We start from the raw sequence: 20,719 nt of genomic DNA, 5'->3' as shown, positions 1-20,719 counted from the left end.
TCTTCCAAAACCCAAACGACGTCATTCACTTCCAATTTGCTTTGTCCACTTCTTCCTGGTGTTCAGGGTTGGAATGTACTCTTTTAGAAGTCTTCCAGATTGCACTGAGTCGTTGTCGCACTTGGGTCCACGTCTTCGTCTGGATTGTGGGAGTCTCTTTGAAAACACACGCTGGGACATTTGGAAACGATCAGAAAGTGGTTGGGTGTCAACGGGTCCTGGTCCCTGATGTCACTTCTATCGTGTGTTAAAGGTCTCGCATTGACAAGACTCTGTTTTGATAACAATGGTGGAGAAGACGTCCCAAGTGAACTTCGCAGATCCTAGATTCAAGAGAAGAGCTCGTTTTACAATTTGTACGAGCCTTCTGGCCGTCTGGTCCCCGTCGGGGGAGTTGCCGTTGTCCTCTTTTCGATTGTGATCCAAACTTTTTGAAGAAATCAAGTTTACAACCTTTAGGCAGCAAAATATACTTAAGAATTATCACATCGATAACATTCTCGGGGCCTACCTAACCTGCCGGGGGTGTTTTTGGGAAAACATGTGCAAGTTTAACAGCTGGTTGGGTTAAGAAGCCTAAAGCAGTTTTTACTTCACATGACCTAGCTGTTTTGTCGGGGCCGGTGATTGTCCTTGTCACGCGTCCCAGGGGCCAAATTCCTCTTGGAATCCATTCTTCCAAAACCCTAACGACGTCATTCACTTCCAATTTGCTTTGTCCTTTTCTTCCTGGTGTTCAGGGTTGGAATGTACTCTTTTAGAAGTCTTCCAGATTGCACCGAGTCGTTGTCGCACTTGGGTCCACGTCTTCGTCTGTATTGTGGGAGTCTCTTTGAAAACACACGCTGGGACATTGGGAAACGATCAGAAAATGGTTGGGTGTCAAGGGGTCCTGGTCCTTGATGTCACTTCTATCGTGTGTTAAAGGTCTCGCATTGACAAGACTCTGTTTCGATAACAATGGTGGAGAAGACGTCCCAAGTCAACTTCGCAGATCCTAGATTCAAGAGAAGAGCTCGTTTTACAATTTGTACGAGCCTTCTGGCCGTCTGGTCCCGGTCGGGGGAGTTGCCGTTGTCGTCTTTCTTCTTCAATTCCTTGGGTTTTGTTGTTTCAAAAATAGGATCCTTGTTTCAATTTCTTTATTCAATCATTTCTTTTGTTTCGCCAAGTTTATCTGTTTAGCTTGTTTTCGATGATTATGATCCAAACTTGTCGAAGAAATCAAGTTTACAACATTTAGGCGGCAATATATACTTAAGAATTATCACATCGATAACATTCTCGGGGCCTACCTAACCTGCCGGGGGTGTTTTTGGGGAAAACATGTGCAAGTTTAACAGCTGGTCGGGTTAAGAAGCCTAAAGCAGTTTTTACTTCACATGACCTAGCTGTTTTGTCGGGGCCAGTGAACGTCCTTGTCACGCTTCCCAGGGGCCAACTTCCTCTTGGAATCCATTCTTCCCAAACCCAAACGACGTCTTTCACTTCCAATTTGCTTTGTCCACTTCTTCCTGGTGTTCAAGGTTGGAATATACTCTTTTAGAAGTCTTCCAGATTGCACTGAGTCGTTGTCGCACTTGGGTCCACGTCTTCGTCTGGATTGTGGGAGTCTCTTTGAAAACACACGCTGGGACATTGGGAAACGCTCTATCGATCAGAAAGTGGTTGGGTGTCAACGGGTCCTGGTCCTTGATGTCACTTCTATCGTGTGTTAAAGGTCTCGCATTGACAAGACTCTGTTTCGATAACAATGGTAGAGAAGACGTCCCAAGTCAACTTCGCAGATCCTAGATTCAAGAGAAGAGCTCGTTTTACAATTTGTACGAGCCTTCTGGCCGTCTGGTCCCGGTCGGGGGAGTTGCCGTTGTCGTCTTTCTTCTTCAATTCCTTGGGTTTTGTTTCAAAAATAGGATCCTTGTTTCAATTTCTTTATTCAATCATTTCTTTTGTTTCGCCACATGCGCCTCTGTTTAGCTTGTTTTCGATGATTATGATCCAAACTTGTCGAAGAAATCAAGCTTACAACATTTAGGCGGCAAAATATACTTAAGAATTATCACACCGATAGCACACCCAACCCAGACAGGCTAGCTTCCTGAAGCTTAAGCTGTCTATTACCTGAGCCAGTGCATGGTCAGTCGTTTCCGAGCAATTCGCCCGACGGTATTCGGTAATTTTTTTCCTGTCGAAGAGAACGGCGGACATGTTTACGATGGATTTAAGTCTCAATCTTTTTCAACCTCCGGAGTTTTAACTTCGCTAAATTATTAGAGGAGATAATTTCCTTATAATGCGTCTAATGGACACTGAGGTAGTTTTTCTTTTACTTCAAAATTAGGAGTTAAACGTCCACTCTCAAGAACGTCCGCTATACGCTTAAGAATTTGATAAGATTACGCACAAAATTTTCTATAATTGTGTTTAATTGTCACTCTGAAGCTTAGCAATATTGGTTGATTTATGGAATGAACTTCTTGTATTTTGGCATGGGAAAAATTGTCCTAACTTAATTCTATTTTCATGCCTTGTACTCTTAGATATGACATAATTACTGGGTTCTGTTGTGTTTAGACTGTCAATTCCACCAAAGTCCACTGCAATTGAAAGCCAACCACTAGTAGAATTGGAGAACGCTGAGTAAGTATTGATATGCATCAACCCTAGCTAATAAAACCAGCAAGAAACCACCGTTGGTATGGATTAAGCTGTTTCGCTGATATCTGTTTTGGGTTGCAGGAAAAAGCATAGCTGACCTGCTCTAATGTGGAAAGAGTCGCGCTATTTCTGGAGAAACAGTCTTGCCAAACAGTCTTTTGGGCGATAGCTCCATTTTGTTTGATTTTGTCATTTTTATTAATTACACGTTTTTATTAATAGCTTCGCTTAGCTGAACGAGGCTATTCTTGTGCTTCTCTTGGTTTTTGCTACTCGAAGTGAAGTATTGGTGAAGTTGCTTTTAACGGCTGCTCTCCTATCAATAACAAGGAAAGCTTTAAACAGCCCAGTCGTATCAGCGGTTTCAAATCTGTCCGGATATTACGTTTTTGCAATTAATTTTTCTAAACGGTTTTATCCGCTATACTGTAGATTACGTGATACTCAATTAGTCCCAATAACTAACGTTCAGCCTTGCTGTTTAACAAGTTGCTTTGCTCAGAATACAAAATAATTCCCAAGTTAAAACAATCAAATTTTGTCGAGTTTTCATTAAAACAAATCGGGGAAATCCCGAACCAAAAAGTTGTAGACCTAAAAATTGGTATTGCTCTGCAAATTGTCAAGTCTGTTTTGCTGTGCAAATTGTCGTACCTTTAAGAAACGGAAACAGCCTTAAACCCAGGTTTCGTAACTGAAGTTCTGAATCTTTGATTTTGTAACTCAATTCTATCTCTCAATTGGTTTCAAAAACAACAATGTTGAACCTAGGCTCGGTTTCTTTTAAGTCATTAAGAGAAACTGACTTTATGATTTGCACGAAGTTTCTCTTACTTAGAAACTTTGTTCCTCGGAAAGAAAATTTGAGAATATCAAAGTTAATTCTCTTTTCAGCAAGTCAAAGTTAATTAAACTACAATCACTAAGACGATTTACAGACACAAGACACAATAAAAAGTAATTTACCGCTCAAGAATTGAGCTTCAATACGCACTGTATGTCAGTTTAATATGATCAACTTCACGAGTTTCTTCTGAAATTCAATTGATTTTTGGTAGTTTTCCAAGCTCTGTATACTTCCTTTTCAAATCTGAACTGTTGATTGGATAGAGATAACTGTGTTGTCAGATTCTCTGAATACACTATGTTCGGGACAAGTTTTTACTCAGATCTCTTTTAAGGGATTGCCCAGATGGTATTCCAGTCACACAAAAAACCAAAGTATGTGACTTCACTATAGTCAGGAAATGGTTTCTGAACAGATTCATTCCGTTGGCCTTTTCTGTACAACATTCAGCGACTTGTTAATTGCTCTCAAACGTAATTTGTAGCAATTATATTAGTACTGTAGTGTTAATGCAATTGTTCACTTGACCATTTTTTCTGACCCTTTTGACTCAAAAGCGGGACAGGAAGGTAACGTCCTGAGGGCATTAAGGTCTTTTAGAGCGGTACTGTTTACTGAACTCGGCTTAAGTATTCAATTCACGGAAACTGCCAGCAGACAATTTCATGGTCTAAAGTGCGGCTCCTAAAAAACTTTGACCCACCTCATTCATTCAAAACTTCATTTTTTATGAAATAACATTAATTTTTTGTTTGATCTCAGACGAAGTTTGAAGCAATTTTTGAAAAATTTTTGCTTGACCGTTTTGACATTTCCAGTAAATTTTACGCCCTTGCCATTTTCAATTTGCGTGATCTAAGTATATCTCATTCACAAGTGTGAGCAGCTGAATTCAAGCGGCGACAGTTCACTACTAAAAGTAAAATGAAAAATGCAACGAAATTGCTGTAATTCGTAATAAATAGCCGCCGTCAGCCTCTCAGTGGCTATTATTTAGACGCTCTCCTTTTTCTTAATTCGCTTTACCTTTTGATCACGTTTTTCGTTTTACTTAAGTCACGATTTTCACGCTTGACTTCTGTCTTACTTCAAACACTGTTTCAACTCAATGGATTTTAATTTCTTTCACGCATTGAATTACGCAATGTAGCGAATACCGTCAAAGTAAAAAGAGCAAAATCAAAAGATCGAAAGAAACAGGATAAGCATATAGAGCTCGGTCATTAAGTCATAGTGCATTAGGTTATCAAAGTTCAATAGAGCGATTGCTAGCTGGCATTAGTATTATACTTAATAGCGTTGTTTAAAAGCTGAATTATGTGTAATTTTTGAATCTAACCGAATATGCAGAATTTGGACACCAAATAAAAAAAATGACACTTAGAAAAATTCTGTCAATTTCTATCTATTTTCTTTGTTTCAATCCCAATGTGCGTCTGCGGTTACTTTCCGGCAATTTGCTGGCTATGTTTTATATGTGTGGTTGTATATAATAACCTCTAATGAAGCCATTTGAAGCCCCCGTAGTGAATTTGATTTTAGAACCTCCCACCCGACTGGAGCAGACTGTAATAGATCTGCGCTCTCACTTGCCGTTCAAGAGCAATTCGTCCGACAGTAGTCGTTTATGTTTATTCCAAGATCTTTGCTAGGACCGTATGACGTTGCTATCACTTCAAATCTGATTTTTGTTCATTCATGCAATTTCGACTGCAGTGAGCGTGTGACGTTTTATCGCTATTCGTGGAGCTAGTGTTTTTGTTCGGTCGCATGGTTGACTGCTGTCAAACAAAATTTCTCGCAATTATTAATCCTGCTGTCTGTTTGTGCAATTTTTCACTTGACTGATATTTTGTCTAATCCTTTCAACTTTTCGACCTCAAAAACGGGATAAACAGGTAAAACACGGAGGCCCTTAAGTGGCGGAGCAGTTTTCTAGGAGCCTTACGCCTCACTAGTCTTTAAGTATGCGTATCACGAAAATCGGAAACTGTTTTGACGATACGGAAAGGTTTTTGATCCCCCCGAGACTCACACTCCGAGCAGGCATAATCAGAGCATCCCTCTCCAACTGGCAACCACCAACGCCAACCGCCGCCAATTGTTTTTGAGCAATTTGACCTTTATGTTCAAGTTAGACGGCTATGTTCAAGTTTTTGGTCACACGTGACTCACTCAGAAATGACTTTCCTTACTCTCAAAATCGCTGTTCTTTACTTTAAGACAAGGTGATACGGTCAAGTGAGCGTGTGTCAGTATTTGGTTATTTGAGAGCAGCTAATTGAATCAAGAGGAATTTATAACGATACCTAAACAAAATATTACTTCTCAGCAATTAATAAAAGAAGGGAAAATTCTTTTTTTTTGTCTGTTTTGAAGGAAAATTAGCTTAAGACTCTATATCTACAGAGGAATCGTTCCCGTTTGTGCGCCCCAAGTACGTTATGCACACCTGTGTTACAGAGCCCGTGTCATTACACAGTAAATCAGTATGGGCGTTGCAAATAATATGCACCCATTAAGCTGTGGGGGGGCACAAACAGAAAAGATCCCTACATAGCTATGTTGGATATTTTCTGGCAATGGGCCAGCTATGTTATTAAACTGGTATCTAATTGCACAATTCCAGATAACTAGCGTCTTTTTGAGGCCATTTAAGAACAAAATTTATGTTATCCATCTAACACTGTCGTTATAACACTGTGATTTCAATTCTTAATCTAGAAAAAAAAATTATTTAAAAAGGTACCGCCCGTTATTTTGCCTGTTTGATCAAATGTATCCCTTTCTCATTTTGATTTTGAGAAACGAAATGAATAAAACCAGAACTGTCATAACTGGTCAATTCATTGTGAACCTAAAAAATATTGAGAACATTGTGAGAGTAACACATAGAGCTTTGGAAACTTGTGGAAAAGTTGTGTATGTAGTCATTGATTGGCTTAGAGGCAAATTTGACTGGACACTGGCGAAAGGGTGACAGTCGTGCTTTCAAGATTTCTCTTTACAACCTGGAGATTTAAAAATACAAAAGTCATATTTCGAAAAAGTTTTTAAGTTTATTTGTTCAACATTGAGGTTATCTTTTTTTCAAATTTAGTTCGTTTTTTAACAGTGAAAAAATACAAAAATATGTTTATGTGCAAGCGCATCTACTCAATCGTCAATTTAATGACTCTCGAACGAAGCTTGAAGGAATTAATGTAAACGTGTGCGTCTTTTTTCAAATGCAATTTCCGCTTGACGCTTTTGCGCTTTAGTTCTAGAATACTCTGTGACTTCAATAACGTTTTCACTTTTTAATTCTTTTTTGAGCAATCAAGTTACCGCCGTTCTCAAATAAGGTTAGTCGGTTAAAGCAATTGTGAGCCAAAGGAAGGCAAAGCTTTTGTAGCTGAGTGGTAAATATATCAAGCTGCCAACTCTGAGGTCCGGGTTGGAACTCCAATGGGTAAATTTTTTGCCTCCAGAAAACATTTGTAAGCTACGCCCCTTCTGAATTAAATTATCCCCGTCTGTCGTTAGTTGATTCGTTTTTTTGCAATTTTTTTAGTTCTTGGAATATGAAATTATTTGAGCATCGTAATCTTTAAAGATATGCTCAAATATTTAATTAATAGCCGCCTTCATCGTCTCAGCCGGCTATTATTGCGCTCGTATTATTTTTCCAATTCAAAGAATTTGAATTGCATTGGTGTGCTGTCTTTTTTTAAGACCTGTTCAGACTTTTTGACCTATTTTTTTGTCAATGGGAAATCAAATTAGAGTAGTGATTTTTGTCGCGCTGGAGTAGTAAGGGGAGCGGAAATTGAGTGGTGAAAAAGGCTTGACTTTTTTTCACAGTGCTTTTTAAAGCGAGGTAAGAGAATGGTGTTTAAACAGATTTGCGGCTTTTGAGAGCGATTTTTTTTCATATGTGGCAATTTGACTTCTTTTGCTGTTTTGTGTTCACTTTTACAAGGCAATACGTATATTCTAATAGATCGTAGTTGCACTTGTTTCAACTCTCAAAAAGCAACTAATGGTTTTCGAAAACTTTTACGCTATTTTTTTCATGAAACAAAAGATTTTACCTGTTTTGTAGTTCTTTTTGTTATTTTTTTCATTTAGTCTCATTAATGATAGGTCTCAATGGCTCTATTTAGGCATGTTTAAATGAATTTATTAATTTGAGTCGAAGTTAATGGTTTTAACGACATTGGTATTGATTTTTTTCGAGAAAATTTTTGCAATTTTTTTTTCATCTTTTCAGTTTTTTGTTCTGTTATTTAGTCTGATTATGGACATCTCTGAGAGCTTGTCTCAGAGGCCTATTTTTTAAATCATTTTAAAGGTTTTTTATGTCAAACAGTTTTCACACCTTGCTTTCAAAATCCTTTTCGATAGCCGCGTCAGCAATTCCAGGCGGCTATTATTGCGCTCCTAATTTTTTTTTATCGTCTAGCAGATTTTTGTTTTGTCTTTCCCTGACTTCTTGGAATTGACTTTTTCAGTGACTTCTACTGCTTAGCAGTTAAAATTTGTTTTCTTGACGTCATTTATGCTTTTAGGTCGATTGCTTGGCTTACATCACTCAAAAAATGACTTCTGGACTCGCTTTTGGAACTTTAAATTTTATGAACATTTAACTAATTTAAGTTCAATAGTGTGCATCTAAGTAGTGCCAAACTTATATATATGCCCTTATTACTGAGTAATAGAGTCTTGAGTTTTAATATCGAATTTTAATTTTGAATAAGCTCCATTAGGGTTTTTCCTTAAAGAGCAAATGTGTCTCATAAAAATGACAGTCCGAATCTAACCCACAAAGTCTAATCGTCTATTAAAGAAATGGTATTCGATCTGTCAATCTTATTTCTTTTGTTGTTTCAGTTCTTGGTAGGCCACAAGCGTCTATTGCGGCTATTTTCCGGCCATCTGCCGGTTATGTTTTTAATTTTGCCCTTTTATGTAGTTTAAATGAATTTATTAATTTGAGTCGAAGTTAATGGTTTTTACGACATTGGCATTAATTTTTTGGGAGAATATTAACGATTTTTTGGATTTTTCCATCTTTTGTTTTTGTTCTGTCGTTTAGTCTGATTATGGACAACTCTGAGAGGTTCTCTCAGAGGCCTAATTTTTTGATCATTTATAGGTTTTTTATATTAAACTGTTTTCACTACTTTGACACACCTTGCTTTCAAAATCCTTTTTAATAGCCGCGTCAGCAATTCCAGGCGGCTTATATTGCGCTCCTAATTTTATCGCTAACAGAATTTTGTTTTGTCTTATCCTGACTTCTTGGAATTGTCTTTTTCAATGGCCTCAGTGACTTCTACTGCTTTGCTGTTAAAATTTGTGCTCACGACGTCATTTCTATTGTTAGGTCAATTGCGTGACTTACCTCACTAAAAAAATGACTTCTGAACTCTCTTATGGAACTTTAAATTTTATGTAAATTTACCTATTAAAGGTCAATAGTGTGCATCTAAGTAGTGCCAAATTATATGCCCTAATTCCTGAGTAATAGAGTCTTGAGTTTTAATATCAAATATCAATTTTGAAAAAGCCCCATTAGGTCTTTTTCTTTGTAGAGCAAATGTGTCTCATAAAAATGTCTTGGTAGGCCACAAGCGTCTATCGCTATTTTCGGGCAATCTGCCGGCTATGTTTCTAACTTTGTCCTTTTTGTAGTTTTTCGTGGTTTTATTACTCAATTTCGTAAATCGTTGTTATCATTGGTTTTTCTAATAGGCATATTTCGAGTTTATCTAGTTTTTTTTAATTCAGAGCTGCCGGTTTTAACGACTTTGATAGAAGTTGTTTTCGAAATTTATTTCAGGATTTTTTATTGACACTTTTTGTTATTTTTTTTGTCCTTTCGATTTGTCTCATTAATGGTAGGTCTTATTTGTTCTCCAAATAGGTATATATGGTTTTATTTAATGGTTTAAGTTTATAGCTAATTTTTAATGGGCTACGATACCCTGTCTTATCGACTCTTTTTGAACTTTTAATTGTTAAAGGTTTTTGTTCCCTGTTCCCCTAATTGTTTATTGAAGTTGACTTTTCCTTTCTATTGATAAATAGTGGAATTGTAGAAAATTTTTGCAAGTTGTCGTTGCTCTTTTATTTTTTTTGTGCACTGGTTTTCGACACTGTATGTTGCACTGGTTTTCGACAAAGTTGGCGTTTTCTGTCAAAACTCCCATTGTGTCTTTTGAGGTTGACGATGTTGGGAATAATGACTATTATAACACTATTTTCTAAAGTGAAATTGAATTTTTTTTCTATTTTGTGGACGTCTTGGTATCTTTTGTTTTGTCATCGGAGCTGTTTGTTTAAAGTGGCTGATATTATTGTCTTCAGTTGCTTCCATTCTTTTCAAATCAGGGCTGGCCCTGCTATGTTTTTTTTTACTTTGTCGAATAAAACTTTGCTTCGCGTTACCTCATTTTGTGCTTTTTCGAAACTTTGCGTAGAATCATTTTTTGACTTCTCTAGACTAGTTTCTTTCTCTCATTCTGCTCAAAGTGTTTTTAAACAGCAGTTGCTTAGCAATGCAATATGAAATGGAGGGCATAATAAAAACGAAATCAAGAATAGATACGGAATGAACTTGTAAAGCCCAATTTTAGATGTCCGATACCTCGTTCTTATAAATTTTAGTTACCATCTTTAGTGCTTATTTGTGTTGATTCTAGCCCTTGTAGCCCTGTCAACAAGAAGCAGTAGTATGTCTAACAGTGGAATGAAATAGTTCGCACTTTAATTTTTAGGTGCATCAATTTTTTTTTCATTTCCGCTGTATTGTCAATCGTAATCGAGGTTATGGGAATCAGTGGCGACTATTTTCCGAAAAACTGGCGGGTATGTTTTTGAAATCAATATGAAGTCAAGTTTTGAGCCTGTTCAATTAAATTTTAGTCGCATCGATGCAGTAAAGATCGAAAAAAAAAACAAAATTTGGGGTGCAAAAATTGCTGTGTTTTTATTATACGTGCGGTTTTTTATTTGTTTCCTCGTCCTATTTGTCTGGTTTCTTCGCATTTCTTGCGAATGCATCTGGAAGTCAATCTCAAAATATATAGATTTCTACTGGTAATTGCGCAAATCAGTTAAGAAACGTTAAATGCAATTGTTTTTATTATACTTTAGAGACTTTTTATTACTGACTGGGATTATCTGCTCCGCAGTGGGCCAAATTTTATCTGCTATAAGGTCTCATTTTAAAGTATTTGTTTTAGTAATGAAGAACAATTTTTGTTGAAAATTTATTTACATTACTTTTGTCTGGATATGATGTTCTTCAATTCTGTTCCTGTTCTAACATTTTGATATAAATCAGCCATTTGTCACGTTAATAATTCAATATCCTTTGCAGTGAAAATATATTTCTCATTTCTCAAAATAACTAGCTTTTTCAAAGATCCCAGATGTCGTGTTTTGTATATTGTATCAGTCGAAAAAATGACAAATCTCGCATGCTTTCCAGTAATGTGCATCATCTGTTTAATTGCTCTTGAACGAAGTTCATAGCAATTATTGTACAAGTGTGTGTTTTGCTTGACGGTTTTGACTTTTCGAGTGACTTTTACGCCCTTGAATTTTTGCGTTTCGCGTGATCTAAAATTCTCTCTCAATCACAATTTCAAGCAGCTGAACTCAATTGGCGCCAGTTTTGGCGCACTTTTCATACTAAAGTTAAATGAAAAGTGCGCCGAAACTTTTGGTATTTTAAACTTTAAATCTTATTATTGTTATATCTTAACCTCTAATGTGGTTATTTGAAGCCCGCTATTGAACTTCTTAGTCCCATTTAGGCTCCCCCCACCACTGAAGCAGGCTGCAATTGATTAGAGCTCCCACTAGTCGTTCGAGAGCAATTCTTCCGACGTTGAGTCGGTTATGTTCCAACCTTCTTGTATGTTATCTTGAAATGTTTTGCGAAATTTGGAGTTATGGTAAATTTTTGTCACATTTGCCACTTTGTACCAAAGAGTTGTCACTGATGTGTTGGTATGCTTTCTAATTGTATATATAGATTGTTCGGTTGGTTATAAATTGTACTTGAGTCTTAAATATTTGTACGCTATTTGTTTTCAAAAGCCTCAATGAATTTGAGGTTACTGTCTTTACTATTGATAGTGTTTGTTTTTTTCCGAGCTAAGGTAACTAGGTTGATAACTTTCAAATGACTTATGGCTAAAGCCTACGAACCAATGCATTAGTGCTCTAAAATAAGAAGCATTTATATTAAAGCTTTTCTTATTTTTGAAACTTTTGGGCCGCTTTTTAAACATTTGCTCGTCATTTTTGTAAGCTTGTTTTTCCCTTTATAACAATAAATATGGCTTTAAAGCTCTCGGCAACCACTTCGCAAGCAATTGAACAACCTCGTGGTTAGATTGTATGCTTTGATCACAATCAAAATAATTGAGATAACTAAGACGAAAGGAATTGCTTCAGTGCATTTATGTTACATGTTTAAAATTAAAAGATAATGGCGGAACGAATAAATGAACACAAGGAGAGTTGAAAAATGAATCCATAGTTTTCTTTAATGGTTTCGACTCCTTTAAGATTATCAAGGGGAAGCATGAAAATACGTTATAACTAAAATGTTATAACTAAAGCTTTATAAGTAGAAATTATTTTACTGTTTTGATACCAAAGCTGGTTTTTTCAAGTGTCTGCAAAAGGCACACAGTGTCGAAAACTTGAAGTTTTGAATCGATAGTAAATCCGCGTTAAACAACTTTGATGCAGTCGTTTCTCAAAATTGTTTGACAGTTCGTTACATGAATAGTTTGTTGTTGAATCGTATTGACAATTTGTTCTATTTAACTTGTAAATGCTGCTGATTTTTAAGAAGTTGGACTCAATTTATTTCAATATATATAGTTGAATTTGATACTTGTAACCTGTATTCATTTTCCTCAGAAATACCTGTTTGTTTTACCTATTTTTACCCTTCTTCCACAGGTTTGCGTGGAGATATTTTAACTTCTACGTGATAGTTTTATACTTTCATAGTATTTGAAATGCTTTTTCAAGACGTTCCTGAGCAAATAATTGGCTAAAATTGAAAAATTGTCCTGCTCTTATTTCTATCCTGTATCCAAATAATCAGGACAAATAATAATAATAATAATAATAATAATAATAATAATAATAATAAATTGTTTTCAAGTAAGTTCGCATTGCTGTACAAACCAGGCCGCACAGAACCGCCACTTACGTCAAAAGGTCCGATGGTCCTCGTCAAGTGATGCCAGTAGCAGTACTAAGAAACTTTAAAGACAGATTGTCAGATGCTTAAGATGCAAAGGATTTGAAATGATGGGCTTAATATATTAACGAAACTATTTGTTGGTTATTGCTAATGTAATTATCTCTTGTGTACTTCTGAGATTTGTACTTCTGAGATGAAATTGGGTTTAAATTTTAATATAAAGTTGAACAATTTTCTTATTCTTACTCCTAGTCGCTTAGGGCTAAGTCCACTAACCGCGTTTGCACTTTTTAACTGGCGGGATGATGTTCTTCTTGACTCAACTGACTCTATTTCTTTATTTGTTATAAGAAATTTGACTATTTCGGATTCCGATCTAAGTATCTCTGTTAACTTTTTTAACAGTTCAAAAATGTGCAAATCTTTGATCGAATGCATTTTATACTTTTCTCGAATTTGCAGTGTTGAATCCTTTTTTGAAGATGATTTTGGCAATTTGTTTTATTTTTGCTTCTAGAGATTGAAGTCTTGTCAAAATTGTTTGACAGTTCGTTACATGAATAGTTTGTTGTTGAATCGTATTGACAATTTGTTCTATTTAACTTGTAAATGCTGCTGATTTTTAAGAAGTTGGACTCAATTTATTTCAATATATATAGTTGAATTTGATACTTGTAACCTGTATTCATTTTCCTCAGAAATACCTGTTTGTTTTACCTATTTTTACCCTTCTTCCACAGGTTTGCGTGGAGATATTTTAACTTCTACGTGATAGTTTTATACTTTCATAGTATTTGAAATGCTTTTTCAAGACGTTCCTGAGCAAATAATTGGCTAAAATTGAAAAATTGTCCTGCTCTTATTTCTATCCTGTATCCAAATAATCAGGACAAATAATAATAATAATAATAATAATAATAATAATAATAATAATAAATTGTTTTCAAGTAAGTTCGCATTGCTGTACAAACCAGGCCGCACAGAACCGCCACTTACGTCAAAAGGTCCGATGGTCCTCGTCAAGTGATGCCAGTAGCAGTACTAAGAAACTTTAAAGACAGATTGTCAGATGCTTAAGATGCAAAGGATTTGAAATGATGGGCTTAATATATTAACGAAACTATTTGTTGGTTATTGCTAATGTAATTATCTCTTGTGTACTTCTGAGATTTGTACTTCTGAGATGAAATTGGGTTTAAATTTTAATATAAAGTTGAACAATTTTCTTATTCTTACTCCTAGTCGCTTAGGGCTAAGTCCACTAACCGCGTTTGCACTTTTTAACTGGCGGGATGATGTTCTTCTTGACTCAACTGACTCTATTTCTTTATTTGTTATAAGAAATTTGACTATTTCGGATTCCGATCTAAGTATCTCTGTTAACTTTTTTAACAGTTCAAAAATGTGCAAATCTTTGATCGAATGCATTTTATACTTTTCTCGAATTTGCAGTGTTGAATCCTTTTTTGAAGATGATTTTGGCAATTTGTTTTATTTTTGCTTCTAGAGATTGAAGTCTTGTCTTGCTACTTTTTCCGTAGACTAAAACATCATAATTTAGTATTGGTTGTACGTAAACTTTATATGTTACAAGAAGCTGAGCAGTTGTTAAAATTGATCTCAACTTATAAAACAGACCAGAAAAATTGGATAGTGTCGTACATATTTCGAGGATATGCCGATTAAAACTAAGTTTTTCATCAATATGCACTCAAAAAATAAGTATTTTAAAGACGTTTTTGGACTGCTCGCATTGTTCTGCAATATTATCTTTTGTTGAGAAGATTTTCTGGTTGCTTTGAAATTCAAAAGGTGGGTTTATTTCTGATTTGAGTGTCAGTTTGTTTCGCATAAGAAAAGTCGGCTACAGATTCGATTGACTCAAAATTTTCTTGAATACGCATTTTGCTTCAAAACAGCGTCATCAGCAATCAAAATTGCAGTTGAGTCACCGCAGAACTCCAGCATATCATTTATATAAACTAGAAAGAGCAGTGGTCCTAGCACGGAACCCTGCGGCACTCCATATTCTATTGTTAAGAATTCCGACCTAAACTGAACCGATTTGACGCATTGCTGTCTGTCACTCAGATAGGATTTCAGTAATTTTTGTACGATTCCTCTCATTCCTATGTTTTCTAGCTTTTCCAGCAAACTTTGTTCAATTGTATCAAATGCTCTCTTCAGATCTATGATGGCAGCCTTCACTTCTTTGAATCCATTTTCCCAGTCTTCTTGGATTCCCTCGAGGAATTTAACTAATGCATCAGTAGTCCCTCTTTTTTTTCGGAAGCCAAATTGATTTTTATTAAGCAAATCGTATTTCTCGAGCAATGTGGTCAATCGATCACAGAGTATTTTCTCTAGGATTTTTCCAATCGTTGATAATAAGCTAATTGGCCTGTAGTTCTCTGGTTCGTAAGAATTCTCGCACTTATGTATTGGAATTACTACTGCTTTTTTCAAAAATTTTGGAAAGGTTCCTTTTTCGAAACACTTATTGACTAAAAACGTCAATGCAGGAACTATAACATATTCTATTTTTTTAAGTATAAAGTTATTGAGCTTGTCACAATCAGTGCTATATATTTTTCAGTTTTTAATGACTAGTAATATTTCGGCTTCATTTGTTGAGGTCAAAAACATGCTGTTTAGAGTTCTTTTTTGTCTTCCATTTTTTGTCCAGGGTCAATTAGTTTATTCGAAAATTTTTCCGATAGTTGTGAAGTAAATAATATAAGTTTCAATCTGTTTCTCAGACAACTCTTCTTGTTCTTTTCGTGTATTTCCACTCAATGTTTTCATTGTATCAAAAAAGCTGCTGGAATTGTTTTTTCCGTTTTTGTGCAACAATTTCTGATTATAGATTCTTTTGTTTTCTCTTATTTTCTTTCGCAGCTTATTCCTGATTTTATTGAACTTCTCCTTGGTTTTTTTATTTTTGTGTCTCAAAAAAGTTGGAATAAGCTGTTTTTTTTGTTGCAAAATTCTTGATACTGTTGTCAATCCAATTTGGTTGCTGAGAAGGTTTTGATTTTTTCAATGGAATATAATTGTCAACCTCAATGATAGCTTCTTGGAATTTTTCAAAAGCGAGATCACAATTCAAAGCATAAAATTGCGACATAAGTCTGCCTAATTTGTCTCTTAATTTAAAAACCATTTTCTCTAAAGTTAAGTTGTTTTCAAGAACGGCCCAATCTCTGTAAATTTTGTTTTTCTGTGGTACAGTCTTTTCAGCGTAATCAGAAAACACGATTTGGACAGTATAGTGATCAGTTACTGCAAACTTGATGATTTCAATTTCTATTTTCCTCGAGCTGTAATCTGCGTCAATATTAGTTCTTGACTTTGCTGTGTCTCTGGTATACCCAACGTTTGACATGCTGCCTAAGTTGTAAGAACTAAAATTGATTTAATTTTGTAAGCTTGATGTTTTGCTACTATGGCCAATGTTAAAATCTCCACAGACAATGTGCAACTCTTCCCGAGTCAGTTCTTCAAAAACTTTTGTCAAGTTTCCGATATTTCATACTTGTATTCGGTTCGATATACATCACTTAATAAAAACTTTTGCCATTTTTTGTGTTAATTTTCACAGGTAAAATTTGAATACTGGTACAGCTACGTGTTCAATAATTGTTTGTTGTCAATTCATCCTTACAAAGATTCCGCCCCCTCATCCTCTAGAGGTATTGCGGTTGCTTGTAGCAATCTCCTGGTAGCCATCAAGGTTAATTCACTTTGTGTTAGACTGATCCTTGAGGCACGTTTCTGTCAAACATATTGCCAAAGGCTGATTCTCCTGTAGTTTCATCAACACTTCAAACTGGTTCAAATTTTTGTAGATCGATCTGATGTTTTGCAAGATTATTTTGTTTGTTTTATTTGCAGTCATTTTGAATTTTTTTCTTTGAACACATTACCGATTTTTAATTTTGTATCAGGGTTTCATATGCATTTTGGTCTAATCTGATAGAATCTAAAATGTAAAAATCTGGACAAAAGATAGAAAAAACGAAAAAAATGGGAAGAAGAAGAAAATTAATATGCATGTATGAATGTGAATATGAATGACCGCGGATATCGCAGGCCTTCACAATAGAAAAACTAAAAAATTGAAAATTTTCATCTAGCCTAATTTTTATCTAACCTAAGTTGGGGATAACTTTTTAATTCTAAAAAATTCTTTTAAATAAAAAACTAAGACTGCCATTCTTCGAGGGCATCTTTTCCTGCAAATATCGCATGACATATGTGGTCACTAAAAAGAACATTTAAAAATTGTTATCTACTTTGTCTCTTTGCCGCGTATACTGGAAACAGGAAGGGGTTTAATTTTTCTTTGTAAAGCGAGAGGTATAAACCTAAAATTTTATCTTTTCTCATCTTCCCATTCAGCTGCGGATATCGCGAGCTAAAAGGACAATGAGAACTTGCTAGGACAATGAGTAATAGGACGATGAGAGAAGTCTAAAATGAAAGAAATCATGTTCCTTAAACTTACTACCGTGCCATCTTGATGCAATATTGCGAGCAAAATGAATGAAAAGGAACATTCTAGCTGATGCGCTCATCAATTTAGTACTGCTACTGTGTGGGGTTAATATAAAATTTACTGCGAAGAAAAATTAAATCAGAACAAAAATTTTCACTTTCCGCTAGTGACAATAGCAAGCTATGGAGTTTATTTTTTCATTTGTCTCTTGTTATCAGGAGAAAACTTCTCTTGGCGCTTTTCAATTGAGAGCACTTCTATTTCCTTCATAAATTTTCGCTTGTTGCGTCCACTCTCCCGTAAGACAGGATTTTGGATGTTATTCAGTTCGTCCACGTGATTTACTGCTCTAAATGGTGTTTCGTTTTGCAGATTCTTAACCATAACCGACACTATACGGGTTTTTGTTGAGGCAATCATTCCCATTTTCTTCGCCTCACTGTTTATTCCGTTTCATATTTGGGCAGTTTTTCATTAATGTATATATTAAGATTTATTATTGGACTCTTGATTTTCATAAGCTTCCTTTTTGCACCAGAAACTCTATCTTTTTCGTCAAAGTAGACAAACTTGCAGATCACCTACTCTAGGCATCCATTAGCTGCTGTGCCAGGCCATATATGACATGCTTTAATTCTGTTTTCATCCAGCTTTATATTAAAAAATTTTCAAAAAAACTTAATATGTTTTGCAACACGTTTCGACTGTCTCTGGAGTCAAAGGGTGGATTGCAGATTATTACACAATCCCTGCTTGTGTAACGTTCCTGGGCTCTCAGTCTCTCATTTATTGCAACCTGTTTTTTTCGAGATCAATAGTTTTTTGTTCCTGTTTTTTGTTCGTGTCTTGTAATCCGGATACTACTTTCGATACTTCATCAACTTTTTTAGTCAAAACAGTATCACCACTCATACCTGTTGCGTTATTTTAAAAACCGCTGGACGATACCTCACCATCTATTAGTTTGCCTTTCTTCCTCAGTAATTGATAAATGCTCTTTAATTAATGAATCAAAGGGTAATTGTTCAAGGAAGTAAAAAAATTACTCAACTTTCATTTGGTTTTTACCAAACTTTCCAATGCTTTTTTCTTAAGGATTAAGCGAGAATTATAGTAGGGTGGATATAAAATTTACTTCTTTGAAGCGCACTTTGTCAGAATTCTAAACAATCAAGCACTATTGTTTTGTTTAGCAATGTTTAATAGAGCTTCAAGAAATAAACGAAAGTAGTTTGCTTTCCTGTAACGTACTTTTTAACTTCTGGATCAACTGTATGTTTCAAATGGGAAGGTGGGAACTTACGTGTGCCACCTACGGAATAATACGAGTCTGCTTTTTGTTTGCCTGAAAAACTTATTTTTCTGCTTATTTTAAATGCCTGCTTGTATAGTCAACAATTTTTTCAGGCAACCGAGGAAAATCTTTTCGAATGCAAGCCTATCTCGGGCCTTTGCAAAACAATAATATGATCCATTATATGCAATGAACTACGAATGTGGGAGCTTTCTGTGCCGGGCACAGAATCTTGGGGCCTCTCTTGATCTATGATGTACACGCACCTTTTTCACGCATTCAAAAATTAATTTTTTTCAGTTCTGGAGACGAGGAGTTCAGTTTGCCTCTTCCTGTGATCCACCACAACTCCATGGGAAGGAAAGAAGTATGTGCCCCATCTCATTCACAATTCCATATTAATTTGGGATTTTGGCTTTTTTTGGAAACATCCTCTCTGCTGAACGGAACTATCAGTTTTAAGCACCATTTTCACCATTATTATTATCGATGAAAGCTGCGCTTTGTATCCATTAATGCAGGAAAGTTATCAGACAAAATTTCCGATCATCTGTTCGTCCACTCAACTTTCTATTTAAGTACCAAAAGAAGAAATGTCATCCAGCGCTGTTAATTTGGGCATCTGATCGAGGTTTTAGGTTTCAATATTTTTAATGAACCACGATCGCACCAACCTAAGATTCTATGAATTTAAAGATATCGTTCTTTGATCATATCGCAGATTATATCAGTAGTATGCACATTTGTGCTACGGCGATAGCCAGATTGGCTGAAATGGGCATTAACAGGCAGCCAGAAAGTAGAAATTTGTTCTGACCACCGGGGCCGTACACCATATGTAATGGTTGGACGGACTAGTATTTTTTGCAATTAGATCTGTCGAAGAATCAGAACTAAGCTGTGTTATGCTTTCTTTTTTAATTGCTCTGGAACGAAGTTTGAGCCAATTATTGTAAACGTGTCTTTCTATGCAAAATTTTTGCAGTTAAAAAATTATCTAACGTTACTGCCCCGCTCTAAATTAGACTGCCCCGCCTGTCTTTCGAGAGCAATTTGTCCGACGTCAGTCTGTTTTTAATTGCGCCGTAATCTTCACCAAAGCTATTATTTAGGTGCTCTACTTCTACAATCCATAGACTAGGGATTGTATTGGCGCTTTTTTTATGTAAAATGTGTTACATTTTTCCCGAATGTTCAGCGTTCAATGCACGATAAACAAGTGACGCCCAATGGGTATCAAATTTCATTAGATGTCCGCAGCTGGCTTTAGTAGTAGGTTCCTTACTGCGCTCAGTACTTGCGTTGGATGCCGAAATTGAAGGTCTTTTTGATGTTTGAGCCCAAAATTGTGCAGTTTTTTTTAGTTTTGATCAAATGGGTCTTCAATAGACGTTAGTCGAAGCTCATTAAAGTCCTATGGAGGAATTCTTTCATCTCCTCTGTGTTGTGAGGTGCAGGTGTTTAAAAGCCGACGTCAGCCTCTGAAAGGCTACTATTTAAGTGCTATTCTTTTTTGAATTAGTTTTACCAATTGAACACGTTTTTCATTTTACAGAAGTTACGATTTTCACGTATGATTTCTGATTGACCTCACTCAATGTTTCAAATGACTTGAATTTAAAATTCACCCACCAAGTTTTCAGCAAATACGTTCAAGGTCAAGAAAATATTAAAAAAACGGGATGAACCCATACAGCCCGGGCGCTAAGACTTCAATGTTCAAAGATTGTTGCCTTAAGTTATCAAAATTCATCAGCGTGTACTGCTATTGGTATTAGTATCCAACTTATTCTGCAATTTAAAGGCTGAAGTCAACATTTTTATCTAATCTATTTAATTTGCAGAAATTGAAACATTTTTGACAATTAGAAAATTCGGTTGTCAAATTTTTCTCGAACGTTTTTAACTGTTTCAATCCTAACGCGGGTTAGTAGTGGCAACGAAGATAATTTTCTGACAATCTTTGGGCCATTTTGGTAATGCCAATTTAAACGCAAAATTTTGTACAGAACTGTAATGTACAGAAATTTTCATATTTTTTTAAAATGTATTTTTTGGTACCGTTAGTGATGGAATTTTTTGACAAATTATGCGTTTGTTAATGGGCTGTTTTTTTGGGAGGAACACAAATTCGTTTTTGCGGGTTTTTGTAACTTCACGAACGGTGCAACTTATAAGTAATTTTTGTTAATTGATACAAATCTT

At 35.6% G+C, this 20,719-nt stretch overlaps 1 protein-coding gene across 1 annotated transcript in view; it reads left to right on the top strand.

The window, feature by feature from the left end:
- LOC142344113 (uncharacterized) overlaps nucleotides 1–20,719 on the top strand; it is a 68,491-nt gene that overhangs the window by 35,904 nt on the left and 11,868 nt on the right. The window contains exons 3-4 of the mRNA XM_075395612.1: nucleotides 2,575–2,640; nucleotides 18,815–18,881. Coding sequence (XP_075251727.1) covers nucleotides 2,575–2,640; nucleotides 18,815–18,881 — 133 coding nt within the window. The remainder of the gene's footprint in view (nucleotides 1–2,574; nucleotides 2,641–18,814; nucleotides 18,882–20,719) is intronic.

This window comes from Convolutriloba macropyga, chromosome 8 (genome assembly GCF_964194025.1).
Source record: "Convolutriloba macropyga chromosome 8, txConMacr16.3, whole genome shotgun sequence".
NCBI lineage: Eukaryota > Metazoa > Xenacoelomorpha > Acoela > Convolutidae > Convolutriloba > Convolutriloba macropyga.
This window is presented reverse-complemented; position numbering and strand designations above follow the sequence as displayed.